We start from the raw sequence: 25,101 nt of genomic DNA on the forward strand, positions 1-25,101 counted from the left end.
TTCGTTGTTAGGAAAGAGAATTCTGCCTACATAGTTACATGTACTGTAACCTGATCTGCAAATCAACAAAATTGCGATGGTAGTGCCTTGTAGATTTGTTTGACCCGAAAACAGACATCACGTGTGGCTGTCAAATATCCTACTAAATAGAACATGCCATATTTTGTCCTTTTTTGGCACTCGCTGAAATGCATTTTTGTATTTTGGATACTAATAGGCATGCCATTTACTAAACTTCCTATCGAAAGAGTTACTCCGCGACTTTGAACCATATGCAGAGCTGCTTATTCCAGTATGGTGTCGCTTTCTTTCTCTATGCATCCACTGCTAACAGTAACAGCTATCGGTCTCAGTCTGATGTATCTGAATCGACCTTGTTTTTACTTAAAACCACAGGTCCTTCTTAAGAATGTCGTGATCACCGTCCTTGTAATTGCTGAGTCTGCTGATAACTGTATAAAAGAGGTATACATGCTCAAGCGCTAGCTCTGGCCATTTTGATTTCATGTTGTTTGATTCTTGCTCTCTATGCACAGATGTTAAGGAACTGCAAGGTAGCTCGTATACTACCAAGGATTATTGAATTTGCAAATAATGATAAAAGTGCTGTTCTTCGTGCCAGGTATGAGAAGCACTGATATGGTATTGTGACAGATAATACTTGATGGGAGCTTAAAAAGGTTTTCCCCAATTGCAGGTGTTGCGAATACGCAATACTAATGTTAGAGTACTGGGTTGATACTCCAGGAATACAGAGATCAGCTGACCTGTACGAAGACCTTATAAAATGTTGTATAGCAGATGCAACTAGTGAGGTATTTACATTGCGTCATTCATTCATTCTCCATTTCTTGTCATTTCCTGAGAGGAATGCTGGTTAGAAGTTTGATTGGGATTCCACAGGGTCATCTGTTCCTCCTATAAATTTGGAGCACATTTTAGTGTTTTCTTTTAAAAGACTTTCTTTAGGTATTACCACATAGATTCATTAAAACATAAAGTTTTTCTTTTTGAAACATAATTAAAACATAAAGTTGACTAGCCCATTGATTGTCAAGGCTGAGTACCCCTGAATTATTATCAATATACGCTCTATGTGGGGCAAAAGGAAAACCTGGACTGTTATAGTTTCTTCTAAGATGCAGATCTTTGACCACTCTTAAAGTCTTAAGAGAGAAGTCTTGTCTAAAATTAGTTCATTTTGTTAGAATTAATCTCCCACCAGTTAGGCCCAACGGCCTAACTGGGCCTTGTCCTCACGCCCTGATCGGGGGCGCCCAACCCTACATGATTAGTGGGCCCCCGTCGCACAGCGCTATAGAGGAAAGGTGGGGGCCGGGGCTCGCGGTACGAGGTTCACCGCGCCGCCAGTCACCCCACCGACATCCTAACCCTAGACCCGATCGAAAGTAGGGGCGCTGCCAGCGACAGGAAGCACCACCGACGCCGGCAACGCCACCCGACGCACACGCCGCCGCCGAGGACGCCACAGCGCCGACTCCCTCTCCACCGACCGTCGCTGCCGGCGCGCAGATGGCGTCCGTCAACGAAACCCCGGCCGGAGCTTCAACAACTACGGCATTCGATGGTTTGCGACCTATCACCCCTCTCTCTCTCTCTCTGTGAAATCCGAATACTCTATTCCTATGCAATACATCCCGATCTGATGAATATACCTAAGAACTCTAACCTAACAATGGTACCGGAGCCACGGTTCGACAAGAAATCAGATCGGCTAAGTGAAACCGACCGATCTGATGCGGATCGGGAAATAAAGTAGAAAACCGAACCCTAAGACCTAACCCTAATTCCCAAAATCAAAACTGAACAAGGGATTGAAGAAGGGGAAAAGGGAGGGTCGGATTCCGAGAACCCTAGACGCAAATCCGAAAGAGAGAAAAAAGGGGAAGAAGAAAGAAGAAGGGTCGAACCCTAACCTTAATCCCATTTTTTTTCCATTCGGATGAACGAAAAGAAAGAAATAAAAGGCAAACAAAACGAATCGGCAAGAACAAACCCTAACCCGAATCGGCAAGAACAAACCCTAAACCTAACCCTAGTTTTTCCCCATTCGGATAAACCCGAAAAGAACAACTCAAAGAAAGAAAGGGGAAAGAGGGGGTAGGGTTAGGGTGCGTTGGATGAACCGCCACCGGCACGGGAGAAGAAGAGCCGAACCGGCTCTTCGCCGGCGCGGGAGAAGAAGCGCCGATTCGGCTCGCTGCTCGCTGGGCTCGGCCAAGGGGCGCCGCGGCCAGGCCGCTCGACGGCGGCGTGCTCACCCGGGAGGGGGGAGCACGCGCACCGGCAAGGGGGCCGGCGACGGTGCCAAGGCTCGCCATGGCTGCCCGCTCCGCTCGTCGTCGCTCGGTTGCGACTGCGCTGCGCTGAAGGAGAAGAGAGAGAGCAGTGAGGCGAAGAGAGAGAGAGACCGAATGAAATGGCTAGGGTTTTTTCCAGGGCACCGGCCGCGGCGAGCTTTTTGATCCGCGCGAAACGGCCGCTCGGCCGTCGGATCAGATCGAATGCCCGAGATGCGCTGGGCCAAGTCGAGGCCCAGGCGGGCGCGAGGTGCGACGCACTTTGCCGGCCCAGGCCCAGGTTGCGGCCTGGGTGCGGCCTGGGCGCGTGGGACAGCGCGTGCGCGCGGGCGTTGGGCTGTGTTGGGCCGCTGCAGCGCACACTGCTGGCCGGACCGCGCTGTTGGGCGAGCTGGGCCGCGCTGGGCTGAAAATGAAAGAAGAAGAAGAAGATTTTTCTTATTATTTTCCAGGAGCAATTTTAAATGCATATTTTGCTGAATTTGAATGATTTTTATACAATTTTCTGTGCAAATTTTATCCAACGATACTTTGCTCAGAAAACAATGAATTTTTAGTGCTTCTGGAAAATAATAATATGAAAAGATTATTAATGTTTTCGCTGTGCATGATAATTATTGTTCTCTTTGATTAAATTTGAACCAACAGGATAATTTAATTTTAAGAGAAATGAATTTCTGATAATTTTGATGCGATTATGATACTGTTATTTTCTGACCAACGTTGTTAATAACAATATTATAATTTTTGATCCATGAGAAATTGTGCATTAATTTTACTTCTGCCCAACGGTGATGTAAAATGTTTGCATGGATGAATTATAAGTTTTAATTTGACCAACGTTGAGTTAAAGCATGGAATTTTACGTATAAATGTTTCTTACTTACTCTGGTGTGATTTCAGGAGGCAAATGCATTGTGAACATTGCCAACATCCCGACACTCAACGGAACCAATCACCATGTGTGGCGGGAGAAATATGAATTGGAACTTGCGTTGGGAGAGGTCGATTTTGCCATCACCTCACCGTGTCCTACTAAGCCAGAGGACCCGGTGAGAGGTGACAATGAATCTGACGCTGATTTCGCTTCTCGAAAGCGTGATCATGCTGAAATAAGAATAAAATATGACCTTGAACATAGGCAATGGACTCTCTCCAACCGTAAGTGCCTGTTGGTAGCCAAAGCCACCATAGAAAAACAGATAAGGGGCTCAATCCCTGAATGTGCTACTGCCAAAGAATATCTTGAGAAAATCAAGAGTCAGTTTACTGGGTCTACCAAGGCCACAGCAAGTTCACTGATTAAGAAGCTTGTGAATGAGAAATTCACTGGTGGTAGCATAAGAGAGCACATTTTGAAGATAAACACTACGGCATCTAAGCTAAAAGAAATAAATTTGAAGGAGGAGGATTTCCTGATTCATTTGATTTTTGCTTCTTTGCCAAAAGAATATGACACCTTCATTGTGAACTATAATATGCAGCCTGAAAGATGGGGCATAGAAAGACTCATCTCAATGTGTGCTCAAGAAGAGGAGAGGATAAAGTCCTCACAAGGTGAATCTGCTCATTTTGTGAAGGACAACAAAAGAAAGAACTTTAATGGCAAGAATTCTAAACCACAAGGGAAACCTAAGTGGGATAAGTCCTCTTCCTCCAGTTCACAGGGAAAGAAATCCCAGGATTCTGAGAATCAGCAGTATGGTGGAGCTGAAAAAGATCAGTGCGAGCACTGCTTCAAGAAGGAACACTACAAGAGGGATTGTCCAGACTTTCTAAAATCTCTGCTAAAGAAAGGTGATGAATTTATTACATTTGTAGATGAATCCCTGTATTTATGTTATGATAAATCCACTTGGTGGGTTGATTCAGGAGCAACTACTCATGTTGCAAATTCTTTACAGGGGTTAAGTGGGACGAGAACCTTGCAAAGAGGAGAAAGAACGATTAAAGTTGCAAATAGACTGCAAGCCAATGTTGAAGCCATTGGAGATTTTTCTTTAGAATTGAATAATGGTTTTGTACTTAGACTTAAAGAAGTACTTTATGTTCCCTCTTTGCGTAGAAATTTGATAAGTGTTTCGAAACTTGATGATGATGGAATTGATTGACATTTTGGTAATAGCAAGTGTAAGATACTGGTTAATAATAAATGTGTTGGTCTTGCCTTCCAACAAGACAAGCTTTATTTATTATCTCTTGCTGAGAATGCGAACAATGTATGTGATGAGAATGTGAATGATTCCCTATCTGCGGATGTAACTAAGAAGCGGAAGAGAATTGATACTGTCTCTTCGAAATTATGGCATTGTCGCTTGGGCCATATTTCGAGGGGGAGAATGGAACAATTGGTTAAGGAATCAATTCTCCCGCGCTTAGAATTTTTAGATTTAGAACAATGTATTGATTGCATTAAAGGAAAATATATCAAGAAAATTAAGAAAGATGCTAAACGAAGCATAGGAATTTTAGAAATAATCCACACAGATATATGTGGTCCTTTTCCTGTGAAAAGTGTGGATGGTTATGACTCGTTTATAACATTCACAGACGACTACTCTCGTTATGGCAATATTTATCCAATTAAAGAAAGATCGGAAGCATTGGATAAATTCAAAATATTTAAAGCTGAAGTTGAAAATCAGCACAATAAGAAAATCAAGATAGTACGATCAGACCGAGGTGGAGAGTACTATGGGCGACATACCCCATATGACCAAATTCCTGGACCATTCGCAAGGTTCCTATAGGAAAATGGCATAGTTGCTCAGTACTCCACACCGGGGGAGCCTCAGCAGAATGGAGTGGCTGAAAGACATAACCGTACCTTAATGGATATGGTAAGAAGCATGATGAGTTACTCCACATTACCGATTAGTTTATGGATGGAGGCACTGAAAACCGCCATTCACATACTTAATCGAGTACCAAGTAAATCGGTGCCTAAAACACCGTATGAATTATGGACAGGAAGGGAACCCTCACTTAACCATTTGCGTGTGTGGGGCTGTCCAGCTGAGGCAAAAGTGTTTAACCCAAACATAGGAAAGTTAGACTCCAAGACAGTCAGCTGCCATTTTATTGGCTATCCAGAAATATCGAAGGGATATCGCTTCTATTGTCCTGATAGACATACAAAGATTGTAGAAACAAGACACGCTGTGTTCTTGGAGGACAACATGATCAGGGGGAGCGTGGTAGCACGAGAAATCAGCCTACAGGAGAAGCGGGTACATGTACCCACTCCGATGGTTGAAGAACCATTCTTCACGCTATCTGCTGCTGTTGCACCGACAGTGCAGGACACTGTAATGCCAACACCTGTTGCAAGTTCTCCCATGGCGACAATGAATGAATATGAGGAACGTGTCTTTGAGGAACCTATCCTTGAGGAACCTATAGAACCAAATGTTGCACATGAGGAAGAACAACAACAGTCAAATGTGGAACAAGTGTCGGAGGCACCTAGAAGGTCTCAAAGAATAAGAAGATCAGCTATTACTGATGACTATGAAGTTTATGAAACAGAAGAATGTCAGATGGGGGATGATCTCACCTCATTTGAAGAAGCCATGAGAAGCGACCACTCATCAAAGTGGCTTAAGGCCATGGAAGATGAATTGAAATCAATGAGTACCAATAAAGTTTGGGACTTAGAAAATATTCCTAAAGGAGCCAAAACAGTAGGCTGTAAATGGGTCTACAAAACGAAATATGACTCCCAAGGGAATATAGAAAGATTTAAAGCGCGACTTGTGGCGAAAGGCTTCACGCAAAGAGAAGGGATTGATTACAATGAGACGTTTTCTCCAGTCTCATGTAAAGATTCCTTCAGAATAATAATGGCACTTGTAGCCCACTATGATTTGGAGTTACATCAAATAGATATAAAGATGACTTTCCTAAACGGGGATTTGGAAGAAAATGTTTATATGGCATAACCGAAAGGTTTTGTCGTAAAAGGAAAGGAAAATATGGGATGCCGCCTGAAGAAATCAATCTACGGATTGAAACAAGCTTCAAGACAGTGGTATTTGAAGTTTGATAGAACGATAAAAGGTTTTGGGTTTGAAGAAAATGTTGAGGACAATTGCGTTTATGCAAAGTTCAGGAATGGAAAGTACATATTCCTAATTTTGTATGTGGATGATATCTTACTTGCTAGCAGTGATATCAATCTACTAATAGAAACGAAGAAATTCTTGTCCTCAAACTTTGATATGAAAGATCTCGGTGAGGCCTCGTTCGTTTTGGGAATAGAGATTCACCGAGACAGGAGAAAAGGGGTTCTAGAATTATCGTAAAAGGCATACATAGAAAAGGTCCTGAAGAAATTTAGTATGCATGCGTGCAGTCCTTCACCTGCTCCTATAGTCAAGGGCGATAGATTTGGGGAACATCAGTGTCCCAAGAACCAATATGAAATTGACCGAATGAAAGCGGTACCGTATGCTTCAGCTGTTGGAAGTTTACAATATGCTCAAGTGTGTACACGCCCTGACTTAGCTTTTGTTACCGGGTTACTTGGCAGATATCAAAAGAATCCAGGAATTGAACATTGGAAATTAGTAAAGAAAGTCCTGCATTATTTGCAGGGTACGAAAGGCCTCATGCTTACGTATAGAAGATCTGATTCCCTGCAGATAGAGGGGTATTTAGATTCTGATTATGCGGGAGATGAAAGAAAATCCACGTCAGGATATGTATTTACTCTCGTAGGAGGGGCTATATCGTGGAAAAGCTCCAAACAAACCGTAACTACATCCTCGACAATGTATGCCGAGTTTGTAGCATGCTATGAGGCAACGGGGCAGGTGAATTGGCTGAAGAAATTCATACCCGGATTGAAAGTGATTGATAATGTAAATGAACCACTGAGATTGTATTGTGATAACAATCCAGCGGTACAGTATGCTCACAACAATAGGTCAAGTGGTGCTGCCAAACACATTGACATAAAGTACTATGTTGTGAAAGATAAAGTTCGGGATCATATAATAAATCTTGAGCATATAAGTACAGAGAAAATGCTCGCGGATCCGCTCACAAAGGGCTTACCACCCAACGTGTTCAGAGAACATGTAGCCGGCATGGGTTTAAGGGAAAGCCTATGATTCTCGAACATACGAAGGGCCCAAAGAAAGTTTATATTTCAAAACGGAGAAGTGTATTGTGGCTGTTAGTCTAACGGCACTAATTGCTGTGACGATGGGACAGTTCTATGCACTAATCTGTGATGAAATAAGATGGAAGCAAGAAAAATATGAATTGAAAGTTTTGAGTATGAAATTAAAGAACGAAGAATAGATGAGAGATTAAGGGGGAGAATGTTAGGATTGATCTCCCACCAGTTAGGCCCAACGGCCTAACTGGGCCTTGTCCTCGCGCCCTGATCGGGGGCGCCCAACCCTACATGGTTGGTGGGCCCCCGTCGCACAGCGCTATAAAGGAAAGGTGGGGGCCGGGGCTCGCGGTACGAGGTTCATCGCGCCGCCAGTTACCCCACCGACATCCTAACCCTAGACCCGATCGAAAGTAGGGGCGCTGCCAGCGACGGGAAGCACCACCGACGCCGGCAACGCCACCCGACGCACACGCCGCCGCCGAGGACGCCACAGCGCCGACTCCCTCTCCACCGACCGTCGCTGCCGGCGCGCAGATGGCGTCCGTCAACGAAACCCCGGTCGGAGCTTCAACAACTACGGCATTCGATGGTTTGCGACCTATCACCCCTCTCTCTCTCTGTGAAATCCGAATACTCTATTCCTATGCAATACATCCCGATCTGATAAATATACCTAAAAACTCTAACCTAACACATTTGTTCCCCTCAAAAAATAAAACAGTGCATTAGTCAGTTTGTCCTTTTTTTGGTCAACTGAAAGATGCCGTGAAGAACCTATAGTTGTTGCAGTCCTCAACTTCTTGTCTTTTCGTTATGGAAGTCAAAAGTCCTCTGATTTATTCTGCTCTTTTCCAATTTCAAGGTCCGATCAAGCGCAAGGGCATGCTACAGGATGTTCTCAAAGATTTGGCCTGACCGTTCACATCAGCTGTACTCATCTTTTGAACCATCCAGACAGAAAGTGGTTTCCTTAAACTTATCTTGCGTTGAGGAAATTTATTAGACATACTAATCATCTAATCATGTAACTACATTTTTTTATGTAGATGATAAATGATGAAGATGCTGAGACACCTCAAAGGCATCTTCCTCCAGTTAAATTAAGGCAGCCTCAACCTAGTTCTTTCATTCCAGCTGTAATAGATAAAGTTGTTAAGGTCGATTCTGGGACATCATTTTCTTCTGGAGACCTGCAACCATCAGACAGACTATACCTCCAGTGTGATGATATAACCTCAAAAGGCCCAGATGAAGGCAATAAGGATGACACTTTGACTATTGGAAGTTCTTTTGAGGATAAGATCACACTAAGAAAAGTAGAAACTAAAGACAGAGATACTGAGAAATATGATTCAGGTACCTGTCATTAAAAAAAACAAATTTTATCATTACCTGTAAACACTTGTTTTTTTAATTTGTTTAACTGGAAATATTAGGCTCTGCTGACCAATTTATTGCATAAATTCAGGCAACAGTGCAGGTGTCAATTTATCGGCTTGTGACCCGCCAACTGCCACTCCCATTGCAACAGAAGCACCTTCAGAAATGTCACTGAATGATGCAGCTGTTGTAACAATTGTTCAACATAAGGCTGAATGCAGGCTGAATGTTGAACCGATAACTCAGCAAGTTCAAGGACGAGAAGATCCTTCTGAATTGACGTGCCTGCCACCTGCAGTTAACTCGAAAGGTCCAGGGAACCTGCTAAAGGAAAATCCCGTTGAAGTAAGTTCTGATGCTGGATCAAGTGGAAAAGTAGGAACTCATAAGAAGAGTGCTGTTTCTAAGGAGCCACGTGGCAGTTACACCCCTAACTTCCGTCGACCTCTCTTGGGTAAGCAGATGACAAATTGGTTTTATGCCAGTACCAAAAGTGATATACATGAGAAGCAACTCATTTTGGGAGAAATGGTCAATAACATGGATGTGCCCTCATCTCTTACAGAGGCACTTTCTTTAGGTCTTAACCCAAGATCAGATTGGATGATGAAGGTATATGCATTCAGTTTCTTAAGGCAGTGTTTGCTAGAACGTGGATCAAAAAGCACTCAGGAAGTTGCACAAAATTTTGAGAAGGTTATGAGACTTGTTTGTCGATATCTGGATGATCCCCATCACAAAGTGGCACAGGCCGCTCTCTCATCACTAGCTGAGATCATGCCAGCTTTCAAGAAGCCTTTTGAACATTATCTCGACAAGACACTGCCCCGTATTTTCTCTCAGTTGAATGATCCAAAGGAATCAATCAAGCAGCGGTGCTTGGCAATTTTTAAACATGCAAATGAAAGTTATCCCATTGATTCTCTTTTACCCGCCTTACTTCGTTCGCTAGATGAGCAGAAATCTCCCAAGGCAAAACTGGCAGTTCTTGAGTTTGCAAATGCCTCTTTTGTAAAATGCACAGTCAATTCTGAAAGCTATTCTAGCAGCAGTTTCCTTAAGCCATGGTTGGGAAAGCTTGCCTTTTTGCTTAATGATAAAAACAAAAAACTGAAGGAGGTTACAGTGGTTGGTTTCTCATCTATTTATTCTCATTATGACCCTGAATCCATGTTAAGCTTTTTGGTCACCTTGTCAATGGAAGAACAAAAGCAGTTAAGACGGGCAATGATGCAATTAATACCTACAATAGAAAGTGACTTGGAAGAGTTCTTGCAACAAAAGAGACATAAGCAAAAGGCTGCATCTTTTGATGGTTTCACTGCTAAATCACCACTTCATCCTGCATCTCAATCTGCAAAATCACCCCTGCATCCTGCTTATCGATCTTCTAAATCACCACTCCATCCTCGATCTGCTAAATCGCCACTTCATTCCGCATATAAATATGCTAAGTCACCGCTGCATCCCTCATATCAATCTGCTAAATCACCGCTGCGTCCAGCATATCAATCTAGTTCTGTTAAGACTGATGATTGTTTCAGTTCTGCACTCCAGTGTCTCCCAAATTTATCTTTGGAAGTCCCAGAGCACCATACTGAAAGGATTGAGTTTGAATCATCTAATGAATCTTATGGTCACAAAACTGAAATGATGGACAAGAAGTCTTGTACCGTGAGGTCAAGGAATGATAATGATCTCCCGAGAAGAAGTGACTTTAGTGTGATATCAGATAACATAGTTCAGAGTGCAAGCAGGGACAGTCGGAGTACGAAGATATTTGATGAACCAAATGATAGTGAACTGCACATAAATACCCGAAAAAACAAAGTTACGAGGATGAGGAATGACTGCCAGGATCATGAGGTAAGCATTTCCCAGTCTGTTTTTTAGATGCAATTTCCCAGTCATCTCTCTCTCTCTTAACATAGCACTTTGCACATACATCAGATCTCTAAAAATTTGACTAACCTGATGGTGTTTTGTTTGATAACTACTATTTAGCTTGTTCTCTTTCCGCAACAGTTACATGCTGTAAGTGTCTTATGAGCTTTCTTCTACAAAGCTTGGTAACGGATTTTTCATTTTCTATTAAAGGAGGCAGTGAGTCAATTGGAAGAAGATTCTGAAACGAATGGACACTCAGTGCCCACCAAGGTTAGATTATTTTGACGGGCTGTTGTTTTTTCATATGTTGTAATCACCTCAATATCATTTTTGTTTCAGGGGTATTTCTCCTCCCCTGGTTATTTTGCTGGACATCACCTCATCTTGCACTCGTTTTCAGAATTTACAACAGATGTCTTCTTCCCTTTTTGAGATGCTTGATGATCCAGATGTGCCCACAAGAGAGCTTGCGCTTTCTCTGTTGGTTGAAATTCTTGAAAAGCACGTAAGCTTTTCTGAGACTCGTTAGCAGTGACTACTTGTTTGCTTCCTACATCTAACATGTGCCATTATTGAATACCAATTTCCATGATAACGACCCTTTGCCTTGCCCTTTCCATCCAGCGAAAGGCGATGGAGAACTGTGTTGAACTTCTTATAGCTAAACTGCTGCATGGAACCAAAGACGGTGCCTTGAAGGTAATACACTTGCAGTGCTTGGTTCAGCTAGCATTTGCTGATGCAACCAATCAACCATAAAGTTGGCATCTGAGGCCTTCATGTCACTGTCGCTGCAGGTTGTAAATCAGGCCCATATCTGCTTGACAACTGTGGTCACTCAATTTGACCCACTGAGATGCCTTGGGGTACGCTTGTTTTTGCATTTTTGTTAGTGTTATAGCTGTCGATACCTTTTGAACTGAATCTCATGGATAGAGGACTTGAACGGCTTGTTGCTGTTTTTCCCCCTTTATTACTGGTGTTTACCTTTTTGTAAGCAATCTTATATTTCTCATTTAAACATGTTGGCCATAGCTTCTCAGTTGGCCAGCCAGGATGAGAAAATTCTTATTATGAGCATCAATAGTTTGAGCAAAGTAATCAGCACACCAAGTTTCGTTATGTAAATTTTATGATTATCATGTTTGCAAACCAGTTAGGAAACTAGTGCTATGAGCCTCAATTTTAGCTTTAACATATTCATGGCTTGAACTGGGAGTCAACTAGCATTTAGCCGCATGCATGTGTACAGCTCATTGTCCCACTTTGACCCGTGTTATGAGTTAGGTGAGGCATACAGCTAGCATGCATTTCCCAAATTGGATACTCATTATTCTTTCTTTGTTTCAGCTTGTGATCCGATTATCAGAGGACAACCTCATGGCTCATTTGTCAACGTTTCTTCCTTCACTTCTGGATGCTTTCGAAAACCGCAGTCCATAAGTCCGCAAGGTTAATCCAGCCCCGCTTTGATTTTGATTTACATATTCCAGACCACTAAGATCGCTCACTTTTTTCCCCGGGAAATTTGTTCTTATTTTTCATCTCCTCCAAATTACTTCAGGTAATAAAAGACTAAAAAATACTAGGAATGATTAGAGGTCAATTATTTAGGCAACACAATGTACAGGTTGCACTAGAAGATCGGTTATTGGACTATGTTAGCAAGGAAAATCATCAAATAAAAACTCTGCATTCAATGTGTGAACAAAACCATAAATTCACTAGCAGCATCTAAAACTTGCAGTACCAATCGGCTTAAAAAGGTTGGTACAAAATGGTCGACTTGATCTGTTCATGCAAGGGTCCATGGGCAAGAAGCCTCTTACTGATCTATGGACTGCGGTGGCCACAATAAAAACTGTAATAATCATGCCTTGCTGTCTAGCATGATTCAATGTGTTCAGAGAACCAGAAAATTCAGTAGCATTTCTTCCGCACATGTTTGGTCTGTTCCTTTCGTTTAGCCGGGCCATATCCCTCTTTACTGAACAGAGCTCAGTGCATGCCTGCATCTGCATGGGGGTAACTTTATTCGGATGATCGGATCCAGTCAAGATAGAGGTCATGCATGTAAGCACCAGACTGCATCCTGATACTACTCTCTCACATCCATGCTATGCATGCCGCTTCCTAAGCATATTTGCATGACTGAAGAGAAGAAACAAGGAGCCGTCATCAGGTAGGACCTGCAGTAGCTTTACATTTTACCTGCAGCAGCATTGTACCTGAACCACACACATACTGACATACCAGGTAGTGGCAGTAGTCGTCTTGTATTTGCTGGAAAGATCTGCATTTGCTCGCCCCCTCAATCAAAAAAAGAAAATGATGACATGTGTTGCTCATTTTCACCCACGGCTGTGCGCTGCATGCAGGCTGCGATGGTGTGCGCGGTGGACGCATACCTGAAGCTGCGGCCGGCGCTGCCGCCGTACCTGGAAGGCCTGGACAGCGCGCAGCTGCAGCTGGTAACCACCTACGCCAGCCGGCTGTCCCAGGCAAGATTGATTGCGGCGGACGGCAGACGCAGCAGGGCACGCCGGACGGCCAGGCCGGCCGGAGGAAGAGGATGTTCCGAGGCGACGGGCAGCGTGCGTACCGTAGGCTGCCTTCTCATAACTCCAGTGCGCGCCCCGGAAGAAGAAGGAATCGCAGTCCTTTGGCCTCCTGCGATCCCGATTTATGAGCATAGATTGCACTGCGCTGCGGACGGAAGTGTACCGTGCCGTGCTGCGACTGTGAGCAGCAATGGCTGCGCCTGGTTTTTCCTCCTGTCCTCCTCCTCTTTCCTTGTTTGTGGAGTGTGTGCTGTGCTGTGCGGCTGTTGTCATTTAAAGTGGGAAGTAGAAGGGTGAACAGTCAGTCGGTTGTGAAATACTGCTGCATGCATTGCAGTGATGAATTTGAATAAGAAAGAGCAAGATTTTGTGAAAATGGAACCTGGACGGGACTGGATGGATACTATTCCAATACCCAAGTGGAAGTGGTTGTCTGCCGAGAGCACCAAAGGCTCTTCCCTCATGGCGGCCTGGCCTGCAGGCTGTAGGCTGCTGCAGCTGCATGGGCACCATATCCCGTCGCTGATACTACTAGGTACTTGCTGGCTTGCTGCTTCATCAATGCGGTGCCTGACGAGGTGTGCCGTATGGTATGCTTCAGTCTCATGCATCCCCATCAGCTTTGGTTGGCTTTGTTATAAATGATAGGCAATATAAACGATAAAAAACAGTAGATCAAACACAGGAGACACAAGATTTTAATGTGAAAAACCCTTCCAAGGTGAAAAAGAAAAACCACGGACACCAGCCAGTAAATCTTCACTATATCGGGTGAGGTTACAAACGCCGGAGATTTACAACTTGAGGATACCTTAACCTAGGGGCCTTCCCGTATACAAGTCTATGATGCCTATGAGGGAGGTGGTCCATATATATAGGGAGAAAAAACCCCACACCCTCGTCTATTAGCAATACGGAACTAATAGATGATGTAGTCCCTCTTAACGCTAATAGGCCGCTTTGCTTCGGCCCAAATTTGAATTTGGATCATAGCTCAATAAACTCCACCTTGAAACAAATTCCTTCTTGTAGCATAAAACGAACCTTCACCATGAAACAACAAAGAAATACTTCCGGTGCCAAATAGCCTCTTGGACTAAACAGTTATACCAACTAAGCTTGAGCAAAGCTCAAACTTAGCAACAGGAACTGGCTTTGTCAACATATCAGCAGGATTATCATGTGTGCTTATCTTGCATACCTTCAGCTTACCTTGCGCGACCACATCGCGAACATAATGGTATTTGACATCAATGTGCTTTGTTCTCTCATGGAACATCTGATCTTTAGTGAGACATATAGCACTTTGACTGTCACAAAATAAATTAATGCAAGAATCATCTCCACAAAGCTCAGCAAACAAACCTTTCAACCAAACTAATTCTTTACATGCTTTAGCAATAGCCATGTATTCTGCTTCAGTGGTAGACAGGGCAACAACGGGCTGCAATGTTGCCCTCCAACTCACAGCACAACCACTAATAGTGAACACATAACCTGTGAGAGATCTCCTCTTATCCAAATCAGCAGCAAAATCTGAATCCACGTAGCCAGTGAGTCCCTTATCAGTCCTGCCAAACTTCAAACAAGCATTTGTTGTACCACGAAGGTACCTGAAAATCCACTGAACAGTCTTCCAATGTTCTTTATCAGGATTAGCCATGTATCTACTAACCAAACTCATAGCATATGATAAATCAGGACGAGAGCAAACCATGGCATACATCAAAGAACCAACAGCACTAGAATATGGAACTCTTGACATGTACTCAAAATCCTCATCCGTACTAGTACATTGTAAAGCTGATAATTTGAAATGAGGAGCAATAGGAGTACTAACAGACTTTGCATCATGCATGTTGAAACGATGAAGAACTTTCTTAATGTAACTTTGCTGACTAAGAAATAACAAACCAGAATTTCTGTCTCTTGTAATTTCCATACCTAGAATCTTCTTAGCAGCACCAAGATCCTTCATCTCAAACTTACTACTCAACAGTTTCTTCAACTTAGTGATTTCTTTCTTGCTCTTGGCAGCAATTAACATATCATCAACATATAACAGCAAGTATATAGGCGATCCATCAATAAATTTAATGTACACACAGCTATCAAATTCAGACCTCTTAAAACCATGTGACATCATAAAAGAATCGAACCTTTTATACCATTGACGAGGAGACTGTTTTAAACCATATAAGGACCTCTTTAATTTACAAACATGATCCTCCTTACCAGGTACTATGAACCCTTCTGGCTGGTCCATGTATATCTCCTCCTCTAGCTCTCCATGAAGAAATGCAGTCTTTACATCTAACTGCTCAAGCTCAAAATCTCGCATAGCAACAATACCGAAAAATGTATGAATTGAACTATGCTTTACAACTAGAGAGAACATATCATTATAATCAACACCAGGAATCTGACTAAAACCTTTTGCTACTAACATTGCCTTAAATCTTGGAGGCTCACTAGGAGACAAACCTTCCTTTCTCTTGAAGATCCATTTGCAACGAACGGCCTTCTTATGTTTAGGCAAGCGCACAACATCCCATGTGCCATTTTTCTCAAGTGACTGCATCTCTTCTTGCATAGCGGAAATTCACTTCTCGCAGTCACCAGAAATAACAGCTTCAGTGTACGTAGTCGGCTCATGAATGTCCTCAACCTGTTCAGCACAACTAAAGGCATAATGAACAATATCACATTCCTCAATTAAACGTGGACGAGGTCCACAACTCCTCTTTGTTCTGCGATCTGCAATAGACTGATTTTGATGCTGCAAAACAGGAGGTGAGTGTTGAACAATATCATGAACATTGTTATCAACAATTTCAGTTTCCTGATCATCTACGTGCTCCACCTGCACGCTAACATGTTCCTGCTCCTCATCAGAACCAACTGGTGAAACATCTGTGGACAAGCTGTCATTAAACATAACAGATTCATTGAAAACAACGCTCCTGCTTATGAAAGTCTTTTTAGTTTCAGGATTCCATAACTTATATCCTTTAACTCCAGAACCATAACCAAGAAACAGACACTTAATGGCTCTAGGTTCTAGCTTTCCATTATCAACATGAGCATAAGCAGTGCAACCGAAAACTCTCAACTATGAATAATCAGCAGGCATACCAGACCATACCTCAATGGGAGTTTTCTTATTAAGTGGGATAGAAGGTAACTGGTTGATCAAGTAATAGGCAGTGTTAGCAGCCTCAGTCCAAAAACGCCTGTTCATACGAGCATTGGATAACATGCAACGAGCCCTCGAGATGATCGTTCGGTTCATGCGCTCAGCCACACCATTCTGCTGAGGAGTGTACGGAATGGTGTGGTGCCTAACAATGCTTTCTTCCCTGCAGTAATCATTAAAAGCATCCGAACAGAATTCACCGTCATTGTCAGTACGAAGCAATTTTACCTTCTTTTCAATTTGCCTTTCTATCATAACTTTCCACTCTTTAAAAGCAGCAAAAGTATTATCTTTACTTTTCAGAAAATAAGGCCACACTTTTCTAGAGTAATCATTAATAATGGTAAGCATGTAACGAGCACCACCATAAGAGGGCTTACGAGACGGCCCCCACAAATCAGTATGTACATAATCAAGTGTACCTTTGGTGGTATGAACAGATGCATTGAATTTTACCCTCTTGTGCTTACCAAAAACACAGTGCTCATAGAACTTTATCTTACCCATAGTGCAGCCATCCAGCAGGTCTCTCTTGATCAATTCTGTCATACCAAGTTCACTCATATGCCCGAGACGCATATGCCAGAGATTAGTTTTACTTGGTTTATCATTAGAAACAGCAGCAGCAGTGACAGAACCATGTAAAGTACTTCCTCTAAGAACATATAACTTTGCAGAGTTCATATCACCTATCATATAAATGAGAGAGCCTTTTGATACCTTACACACTCCACCTGAACCGGAGTGTCTGTACCCCTCGGCATCAAGTGTGTTGAGGGAGATGAGATTTCTGGCCATCCCTGGTATGTGTCTCACATCTTTCAGTATACGTATCATGCCATCATGCATCTTGATCTGAACGGAGCCAATGCCCACAATCTCATGGGGGTTGTTATCTCCCATACGCACAACATCTCCACTCTGCACAGACTCATAAGAACTGAACCAATCTCTGTTAGAGCATATATGAAACGAGCATACAGAATCAAGTATCCATTCATCACGACCAGCAACACAACCAGCAAAAACAACCAAAACATCTCCTGAATCGGAATTATCAACAGCGGAGACAACAGAGGCCTTACCATCACCATCGGATTTATTTTTCGGTTTATACGTACCGTTTCTTTTCTCCTTATTCTGTAGCTTCCAACAATCCTCAATGACATGAGTATCTTTCTTACAATACCTGCAGAACTTATCCCTGCCTCTGGACTTCGAACGGCCTTTACCATTCTTGCTCTTGTCTCGATTATTGTTGTTATTGTAGGTTTTCTACTCGAGCCTACCTCTAACCTGCAACACTTCGCCCTTGGAGGACGACACATCAGACTGAACCATACCTTTCATCTTCTCCCTCGTCTGGAGGGCCTCATATACTTCCGCAAGAGTTAGTTTATCACGGCTTAATAGTATGGTATCTCGAAAATTTGCAAATGAAGTAGGCAGTGAGCATAACAGTAGAAGAGCTAAATCTTCATCATCATATTTTACCTCTATCGACACTAGGTCGGCAACGATCTCCTTAAAGATCGATAAGTGGTTCATCACCGAACCACCTTCTTGTAGCTTGTGCGTGAACAACTTCATCTTCACGTGCATCTTACTGGTTAGATCCTTGGACATACAGATTAATTCCAGCTTAAGCCAAAGTTCTGCGGCAGTTTTCTCCTGCGGCACTTCTTGCAAAATATCATTATGTAGATGAAGTTGAATCAGAGATAGAGCCTTACGATCCTTCCGCTTCTCTTCAGCGGTCCATGACTTCTGCCCTTTTCCTCTGAAACCGTCCAGCGCCTCATCAAGATCCGAAGATTGTGCCAGAATCGCCCGCATCTTGACTTGCCACAGTGCAAATCTCGTCTTGTAATCCAGCAGCGGTAGATCAAACTTCATCAATGCCATCGCGAAAACCCTAAGGTCAAACCAAGCTCTGGTACCACTTGTTATAAACGATAGGCAATATAAACGACGAAGAACAGTAGATCAAACATAGGAGACATGAGATTTTAACGTGGAAAACCCTCCCAAGGTGGAAGGAAAAAACCATGGACACCAGCCAGCAAATCTTCACTATATCGGGTGAGGTTACAAACGTCGGAGATTTACAACTTAGGGATACCCTAACCTAGGGGCCTTCCCGTATACAAGTCTATGATGCCTATGAGGGAGGTGGTCCGTATATATAGGGAGAAAAAAATCCACACCCTCGTCTATTAGCAATACGGAACTAATAGATGATGTAGTCCCTCTTAACGCTAATGGGCCGCTTTGCTTCGGTCTAAACTTGAATTTGGATCATAGCTCAACAGGCTTGACCACCCACTCACTCCACTCCACTCAGCATGGTCCACGGAGAAGAAGAAGCAGCTGCTGCCTGCTGGCTGCTGCATCCATAATCAACTCCTGATGAAGGCTTCCTCATCTGACAGGCTTTTCTATGTTTTTAATCTACACTACATACAGAGCATTCATTCAAAGAAGAAAATAGTGGCGGACAAAACCGCTCAGCCCACGGTAACCGGTACTCCCTCCGTCCCAAAAATATTGCAATCCTAGAATTCAATTTTTTCCCCAAATTAAACGCACACTTACAGCACAGTCTGGGTATCAGCTAGTTGGGGTCTACTTGTTCAGAACCCAGCGTAGCAGCGTCTTTTCATTTTTCATTTAAATAAAAAAGAAAAAAACAAGGACGTTCACCCGGGAAAAAAAACGGGCCACGGGCTGCAAGCCTGCAATGCTCACCAGCCCGTTCGGCTAGGCAAAAGCGGCTGGCTGGGCCGCTGTTCGCTGGGCTGATCAGCCCAGCCGTTCGGCTGGCCCAAGTCCAGCCAAATGGCTGTAAAGCCAGCATCCCTCCACGTCTGAGTCGCTCACTCACTCACTCCGTAGTCCTCCCTCCCTCACTCCGTCCCCTGCACCCCCACGCCTAGGGTTTCCGCCGCGCGGGTCGCCGCCGGTGTGAGCTCCGGTTCTCCGTTCCTTCCCCGGCACCGTCGAAACCTCCCACACTCTGGACTCCACTTCGTCCCCGCCGAGCCCTCCCTCTCTCTCCTCACTCCTCTCCACAGCACTGCCTTTCTCCACCGCAAGAAAAAGGCGAAAAATCCTACGCAAATCCGCCATCCTCTCCACCGCCGAAGCTTCTGGGTCCTCCTCGCCGCCGCTACGCGTTAGATCGGCTCGCCGTGTTCGGTAAGCAGCCCAAAGATCCTTGCTTTTTTCCCGATTCTTCTTGTCCTCCGTCCTTGGTTTCGTTTTACCGTTTTCTTCGAGGCCGTGGGGGGAAAATGCTGTGGCCGGTGGCCGCGCCCGCAGTTCCTTGGTCCGTCCCTATTTTCTGAGTAGCTACGGGATTGGCGCTTGCTCAGCCGGCATAGCACAGCGCGGTTGAAGCGGTTAGGCCTTTAGCCTTTACCCCGTAGGTGGTTTCTCTATGACCCGCCTTGCGGATCCGACATCGCCGTCGTCCCCCCCCCCCCCCCCACCCCACCCCCACTGGATCTAACACCCACATGCTCCTATTGTAGCTAAGGCCGCCCGGCGCCAACAGGTCCGCCTATCAGTTCGCCGGATTCGGCAGCCTTCTCGCTGGATCCGACACACTGGCAGCGTTGTCCGCTTCGTCCTGCTCCTCTCCTAAAGGTAGGCACTGCGTCCGCCATTCAAAACGCGCGAGGACTTCTAGCAAGGCAAGTCCCCTTGTATTACGACCTAACTCCCCTGTTTGTCACTCTTACAATTGCTACAAATTTGCTTGTATGCTGCAATCATCATACCATACAATTTCGAAATGCCAACAGATGTCCACTGACCGTGCTAACTGGGATGAAGCCACCTTGAGGATCTTTCTCGAATTAGTCATAGAACAGAAAAACCTCTTGCACTGGAGCCAACGAGGCCTCATGACCGTCGGGTGGAACAATCTTTACCCACAATTCGAAAATAGAACAAAGTTGGGTTATGACAAGAAGCAGCTTCAGAACAAGTTGAGTGACCTGAAGTGGTCATATTTCGCTTGGCGTGACCTTCAAACCCACACTGGCCTGGGCCGTGACCCGATCACAGGAGGCGTCGCAGTTGGCCCCTTATTTTTTGAGGATGGCAACAGGGTACTTCCTTCGACCTTTTTCTTTCTAACCCACTGACTACCAATTACTATGGACGCTCCTATTCTATTCGGCCTAACTTGTGGAACCATGGCACGTGTGCAGGAAACTAGCCACTCGGCTGTGTAGCAGACCAAAGTTCCCAAATGCCTTGACTTACTAGTCACTCTTTGGGGACGCACCCCTCGTGAAAGGGGCACCCTACTCGCTGGTGGTGGCCATCAACGCGAGAGGACACCGAGTACTCCTACCAATGCAAGTCCACACGACATGTCCCAGGAACCTATAGGAACACACAGTGTCGGCCAGTCCTCCAAGCGAACCCATAGAGAACATTCCATCAACAGCCCCCCAGTAAGAAAACTGTTTCCATTGAAGAGTGCCTTGAAGACCTAACCTAGTTCATTAAGAACCAGCAGCAGCAGAAGGCGGGGTCAAGCAAGCACGAGGAGGAGATGGCCAAAGTGAAGCAACTTATGAAACAAGATGGGGTTGCCGAGTCTGATCCTGCGTTTGCTCATGCGTTAGTTGTGTTCAAGAACACAGTTGACCGTAGGAACTTTCTAACCATGGAAACCAAAGAGGGCCGCATGAACTTGATTGAGGCTTGCTGGGAGGTTCTAAGAGCTAGATCCAAGTAGTCGTTATCCCAACGAACGTTCCTACTGTGCCAGTCTATGTAGTTTTATGTTCGAATTGTGCATGTTGAGGATGTATGTTTGCCCTATGTTCGTTTTGTTTTATAATTGTAATTGTAATGTTCCCTGGACATTGTTTGCTTAGTTGCATCGATGTGTTGTGGCCTGTGGCCTGAACTTTGTGTACTCATTTTTTTCGATAATCAAATAAATTGTGTGCTGTGATGTACATGCGTTGGTTGTAGGTTCACCTACAACTTGTAACAAGACAAGACTCTATTAATTGGAGTTTTATGTTATCTTGCTAACTCTCTTATTGTGACTTCTCACATTATCCTACTTTTCCAGTTTGTAGCGGTGGTGCTGTTTCTCTGGGCCATCCCATCGGCTGCTGTGGTCACTTTGAAAAACTAAAGGTATTTATGTCTGCAGTGCCATTCTTATGCAAATCCAAAGTATTTCAGTTTAGTTTCATTGTTTTCATTGCCTTTTAGGTCAGTGGCAGTGTGGTTGACAGGGAGCACATTTAGGTATGAGTTCAGATCCTTGCTTTTCTATTTGCCTTCTTTGTGTTTCTATCCATGTTGCAATGACTACATTTTTGTGATTTGCTCTCTTTTTAGGTCATCAGTTCTATTTTGTTTTGTATGTTGGCATAATTTTTAATTGGCCACCATGTGTCTTCAGTGTTATGTGTTAGATCTGTTATAAGCTAAACTATGGAGCTTGAGTGCTTTCTTAGTTTGAATAATTATTTTAATAACATCTCAGTTTTTAAGATCTGTGTTAGATATGAACTGGACGTCTACTGAGACATATTATGTTCAGCTTTATTGTCTCAATTAAGTTCAATTGTCAGTTTTATTTTTTGTTCAGTTTCATAATTTTTAGTATTCAGTACGTCATGCACTGAACCTAGATTGTACTACTTAGTCAATACTGCACAGCTTAGCAATACAATGCTTGTTGTGTCCAACTTAGACAAAACTGCTATTTTATTTGTCAGCCATACCTAATTTGTATATCATGCTCTCGCCAGGAGCTGTGCTAGTGAAAGGTGCTGTGAAGCCGCTGGCTCGACAGGCCCTATCACCGTCAAGCAACAAGGAGAATGTGCCACCAGTGCGAGCTGTGAGGGATGCACCGAAGAGGAGCCTGGCAATTTAAACGTGCTTAAATTTACAGCAAGATTCAGTACTCAATAAGGCCAGTTAAATCTAAATTTATTGTTCACCCTTTTACTTAATGTCATCCCTTGCTGAGCATCTTATTTGCAACGGCCTGTCTTCTTGACTGTTCTGAATGTTAGTTCCCTTAAAGAGGCAATATTGCTTTCAATATTGGCAGTTAGTATTCTTGGCTGAGCTACTTTCTAGACTGCTATTTTGTTTACTAGGCATACCTAATTTGTATATCATGCTCTTGCAGATGAGCATCCCTGAGGACTCCGACATCAGCGACACCTCGAGCGAAGGAACGACAACTTATGCTGGAGTGCACGCTCAGTTTGCAACATATGCACCATTTTTTGATGGTTGCATTGGGGCGTTGGATGGAACTCATATTAAAGTGTCGGTGAACAAGGAAGCCAAACTTGACTACATAAACAGGAAAGGAGATGTGACAATTAATGTTTGTGCCATTGTGGACATGGATATGCGCTTCACGTTTGTGGGGGCTGGGATGGCGGGGAACTCATATAGGATGGGTTCTTCTTTTGTTTTATAGGTTGCCCAGGACATATTTGTGGTGCTGCATAGGCTGCTTTGCAAAGGTGATCCTCATTTTGTTAATAGTTTCCTTTGTGGCTGTGTAGTTGCATTGTGTACATTGTCGGTGTTTCATGGTTTAATTAATTCGATTTGAATGCATGTCTAAAGAGGGGGTTAAAGGTTTAGGTACCAGTGTTGAACATGAGGCAGCGCCCATTTAACTAGCAACTATGTTGTGTTTGTGAGTGTGAATATTGTCCAGTTTGTTGCATTGATACGAATTTGGGTGACAATGTTCGTGAAATATAAGATCTAAACCATTTGTGGCAATTGCATAGGTTGGGTCACAAAGCAGTGATAGTGCATTGCTCAGTTCTTCCACAAACACCTTTGCAATCATAATGCATTGCTCAGTTCTTTACTTGCAACCAATTGAGCAACTTGTTTGTGCCATGCATCTTGATCGCTTAACGTTGTGCTTATGGATTCTTGTTTTACTCCTGATTTCCTTCAGGCCATGGTTCCTGCAAGTTCTCTATCTTGTTTGAATGTTGATTGTCTACCTTGGAGGACAGAGGTGGCAAGAAGACAGAATTCGAATCTTCATTTTTGTGTAACTTGCAGGCTACATGATTTGTCAGCAAGAATTATAATTTGAATTGGTGTATGTAATTTGAACTATTGTACAAGTGCTTGCAGGCTTCAGTTATGTGTAGTGAACTTGTAATGGATTAACTTCTAATGGACTGTTAGCAGCCCTTAAGTTGTCTGTTATTTGAGATGTTGTATTTTTATTTGAATGGATGATGGGTTTGGCGCCACTGAATGGAAGATCTATTGGCGCCATTTTTTCTGGGCTGGACACATCCTGTGTTGTTCACGCCATCTGTTTGAAATGAGCTGGGTTTCCTGTTGGCTGCATGTGTGCTGGCTGGATGGAACTGTGCTGGCTGGTGTTCCCTGTGCCAGCTGGTTTCCAACACCAGCCGGTTCTTACCAGCTGAACAGGCGGCACGCGTGGCTTCCGGAGCGCTCCATCCAGATGCTTCTGTCTGCGGGAAGGAAATCTGCACGATGCACACTTTGGTGGGGTATAACTTTACAGGGGCATTTAGGTAATTTTATATGTACATTGGTTTCTATGTTTAATATTTTTTTTGGACGGAAGAAGTATGCATAATACCAGTACATGCATCGCTCTGTTGGGTCCCATTCCCCGTCGTAAGACGGTCACTCGTATGGGTACTCAAATTCAAAAAGGGTAATAAGAGATTCAAAATTAGCTTCCAACAGAGTATCTATATAGAAGGTTTATTTTGGGTTGTCTGAGAGGCACAGTTTAAATATGGGCATCCTTTCTCCTGAAAACTCATTTGTAGAAAGGATTCTTTTTTGAGTCTAGTTGTTGGAGAAGATTCTGAATAGGTATTAAATCTTTTGCCCGTAGCGCTATCAAAGGACGAATAGATATTGTATTGTGTGGGTGTTGTTTTTGGGATAGCCTAATTGCACGCTGTTTTAGAAAATGTAAGAAGCAGCCTTCCATCGAGGTTGTAAATTATGAGCCTGAGTCTAAATAACCGTGTTTTCTTGAAACAACCAACCAATATTGAAAATGCACGAAATGACCAGGTGCACACGGCCACACATGGCGACTGGTGTATGGCATGATGCTGCAGCAGCACAGCGGGGAGCAGGAGGATACAGGATATACGTACGGCCGGGCACGCCAGGCAGACAATGGCCATTTGCAACCATGAACGCGCGGCGCAGGTGCAAGGTTCAGCAAGGAAGGAGGCGGACGAACATGCCCAGTGCCCTACCCTGTCCATCCGGAGATTGATAGTTCCAGAAAATTTTGCAAAATTTTTCAAGATTTCCCATTACATCGAATCTTTGACACATGTATAAAGCATTAAATATAGATAAAAAATAAAACTAATTACACAGTTTAGACGAAATTCACGAGACGAATCTTTTAAGCCTAATTAGTCTATGATTAGACACTAATTGTTAAATAACAACGAAAAGTGCTACAGTATCATTTTGTAAAAAAAAATTTCGCCATCTAAACACTACCCTGCTACGAGAGCGAGAGACAGAGAAAGAGAGAGGGTGAGAGAGCAGCGAGGGCAAGTGAAATGGAGCCTGCGCCCTGCAGCCTGCACT

At 43.7% G+C, this 25,101-nt stretch overlaps 1 protein-coding gene across 1 annotated transcript; it reads left to right on the forward strand.

Moving 5' to 3' along the window:
* Nucleotides 1-76: 76 nt before the first annotated feature.
* LOC136466306 (CLIP-associated protein-like) lies at nt 77-13,642 on the forward strand. Its single transcript, XM_066464689.1, has 14 exons — nt 77-97; nt 218-292; nt 397-465; nt 537-622; nt 698-815; nt 8,309-8,407; nt 8,493-8,802; nt 8,915-10,692; nt 10,924-10,983; nt 11,114-11,218; nt 11,338-11,412; nt 11,511-11,579; nt 12,064-12,165; nt 13,092-13,642. Exons 1-13 carry the CDS (start codon nt 77-79, stop codon nt 12,154-12,156), a joined length of 2,958 nt encoding a protein of 985 aa, XP_066320786.1. The 3' UTR covers nt 12,157-12,165; nt 13,092-13,642.
* Nucleotides 13,643-25,101: the final 11,459 nt, after the last annotated feature.

The sequence above is a fragment of the Miscanthus floridulus genome, chromosome 7, assembly GCF_019320115.1.
Source record: "Miscanthus floridulus cultivar M001 chromosome 7, ASM1932011v1, whole genome shotgun sequence".
NCBI lineage: Eukaryota > Viridiplantae > Streptophyta > Magnoliopsida > Poales > Poaceae > Miscanthus > Miscanthus floridulus.

Excerpts from the sequence above, each read along its gene's own strand:
- LOC136466306 (XM_066464689.1), top strand. The coding sequence starts at position 77 with ATGGTAGTGCCTTGTAGATTT. Across the intron at positions 466-536 it reads CTGATAACTGTATAAAAGAG|ATGTTAAGGAACTGCAAGGT; the intron begins GTATACATGCTC and ends CTCTATGCACAG. Across the intron at positions 8,408-8,492 it reads TTGAACCATCCAGACAGAAA|ATGATAAATGATGAAGATGC; the intron begins GTGGTTTCCTTA and ends TTTTTTATGTAG.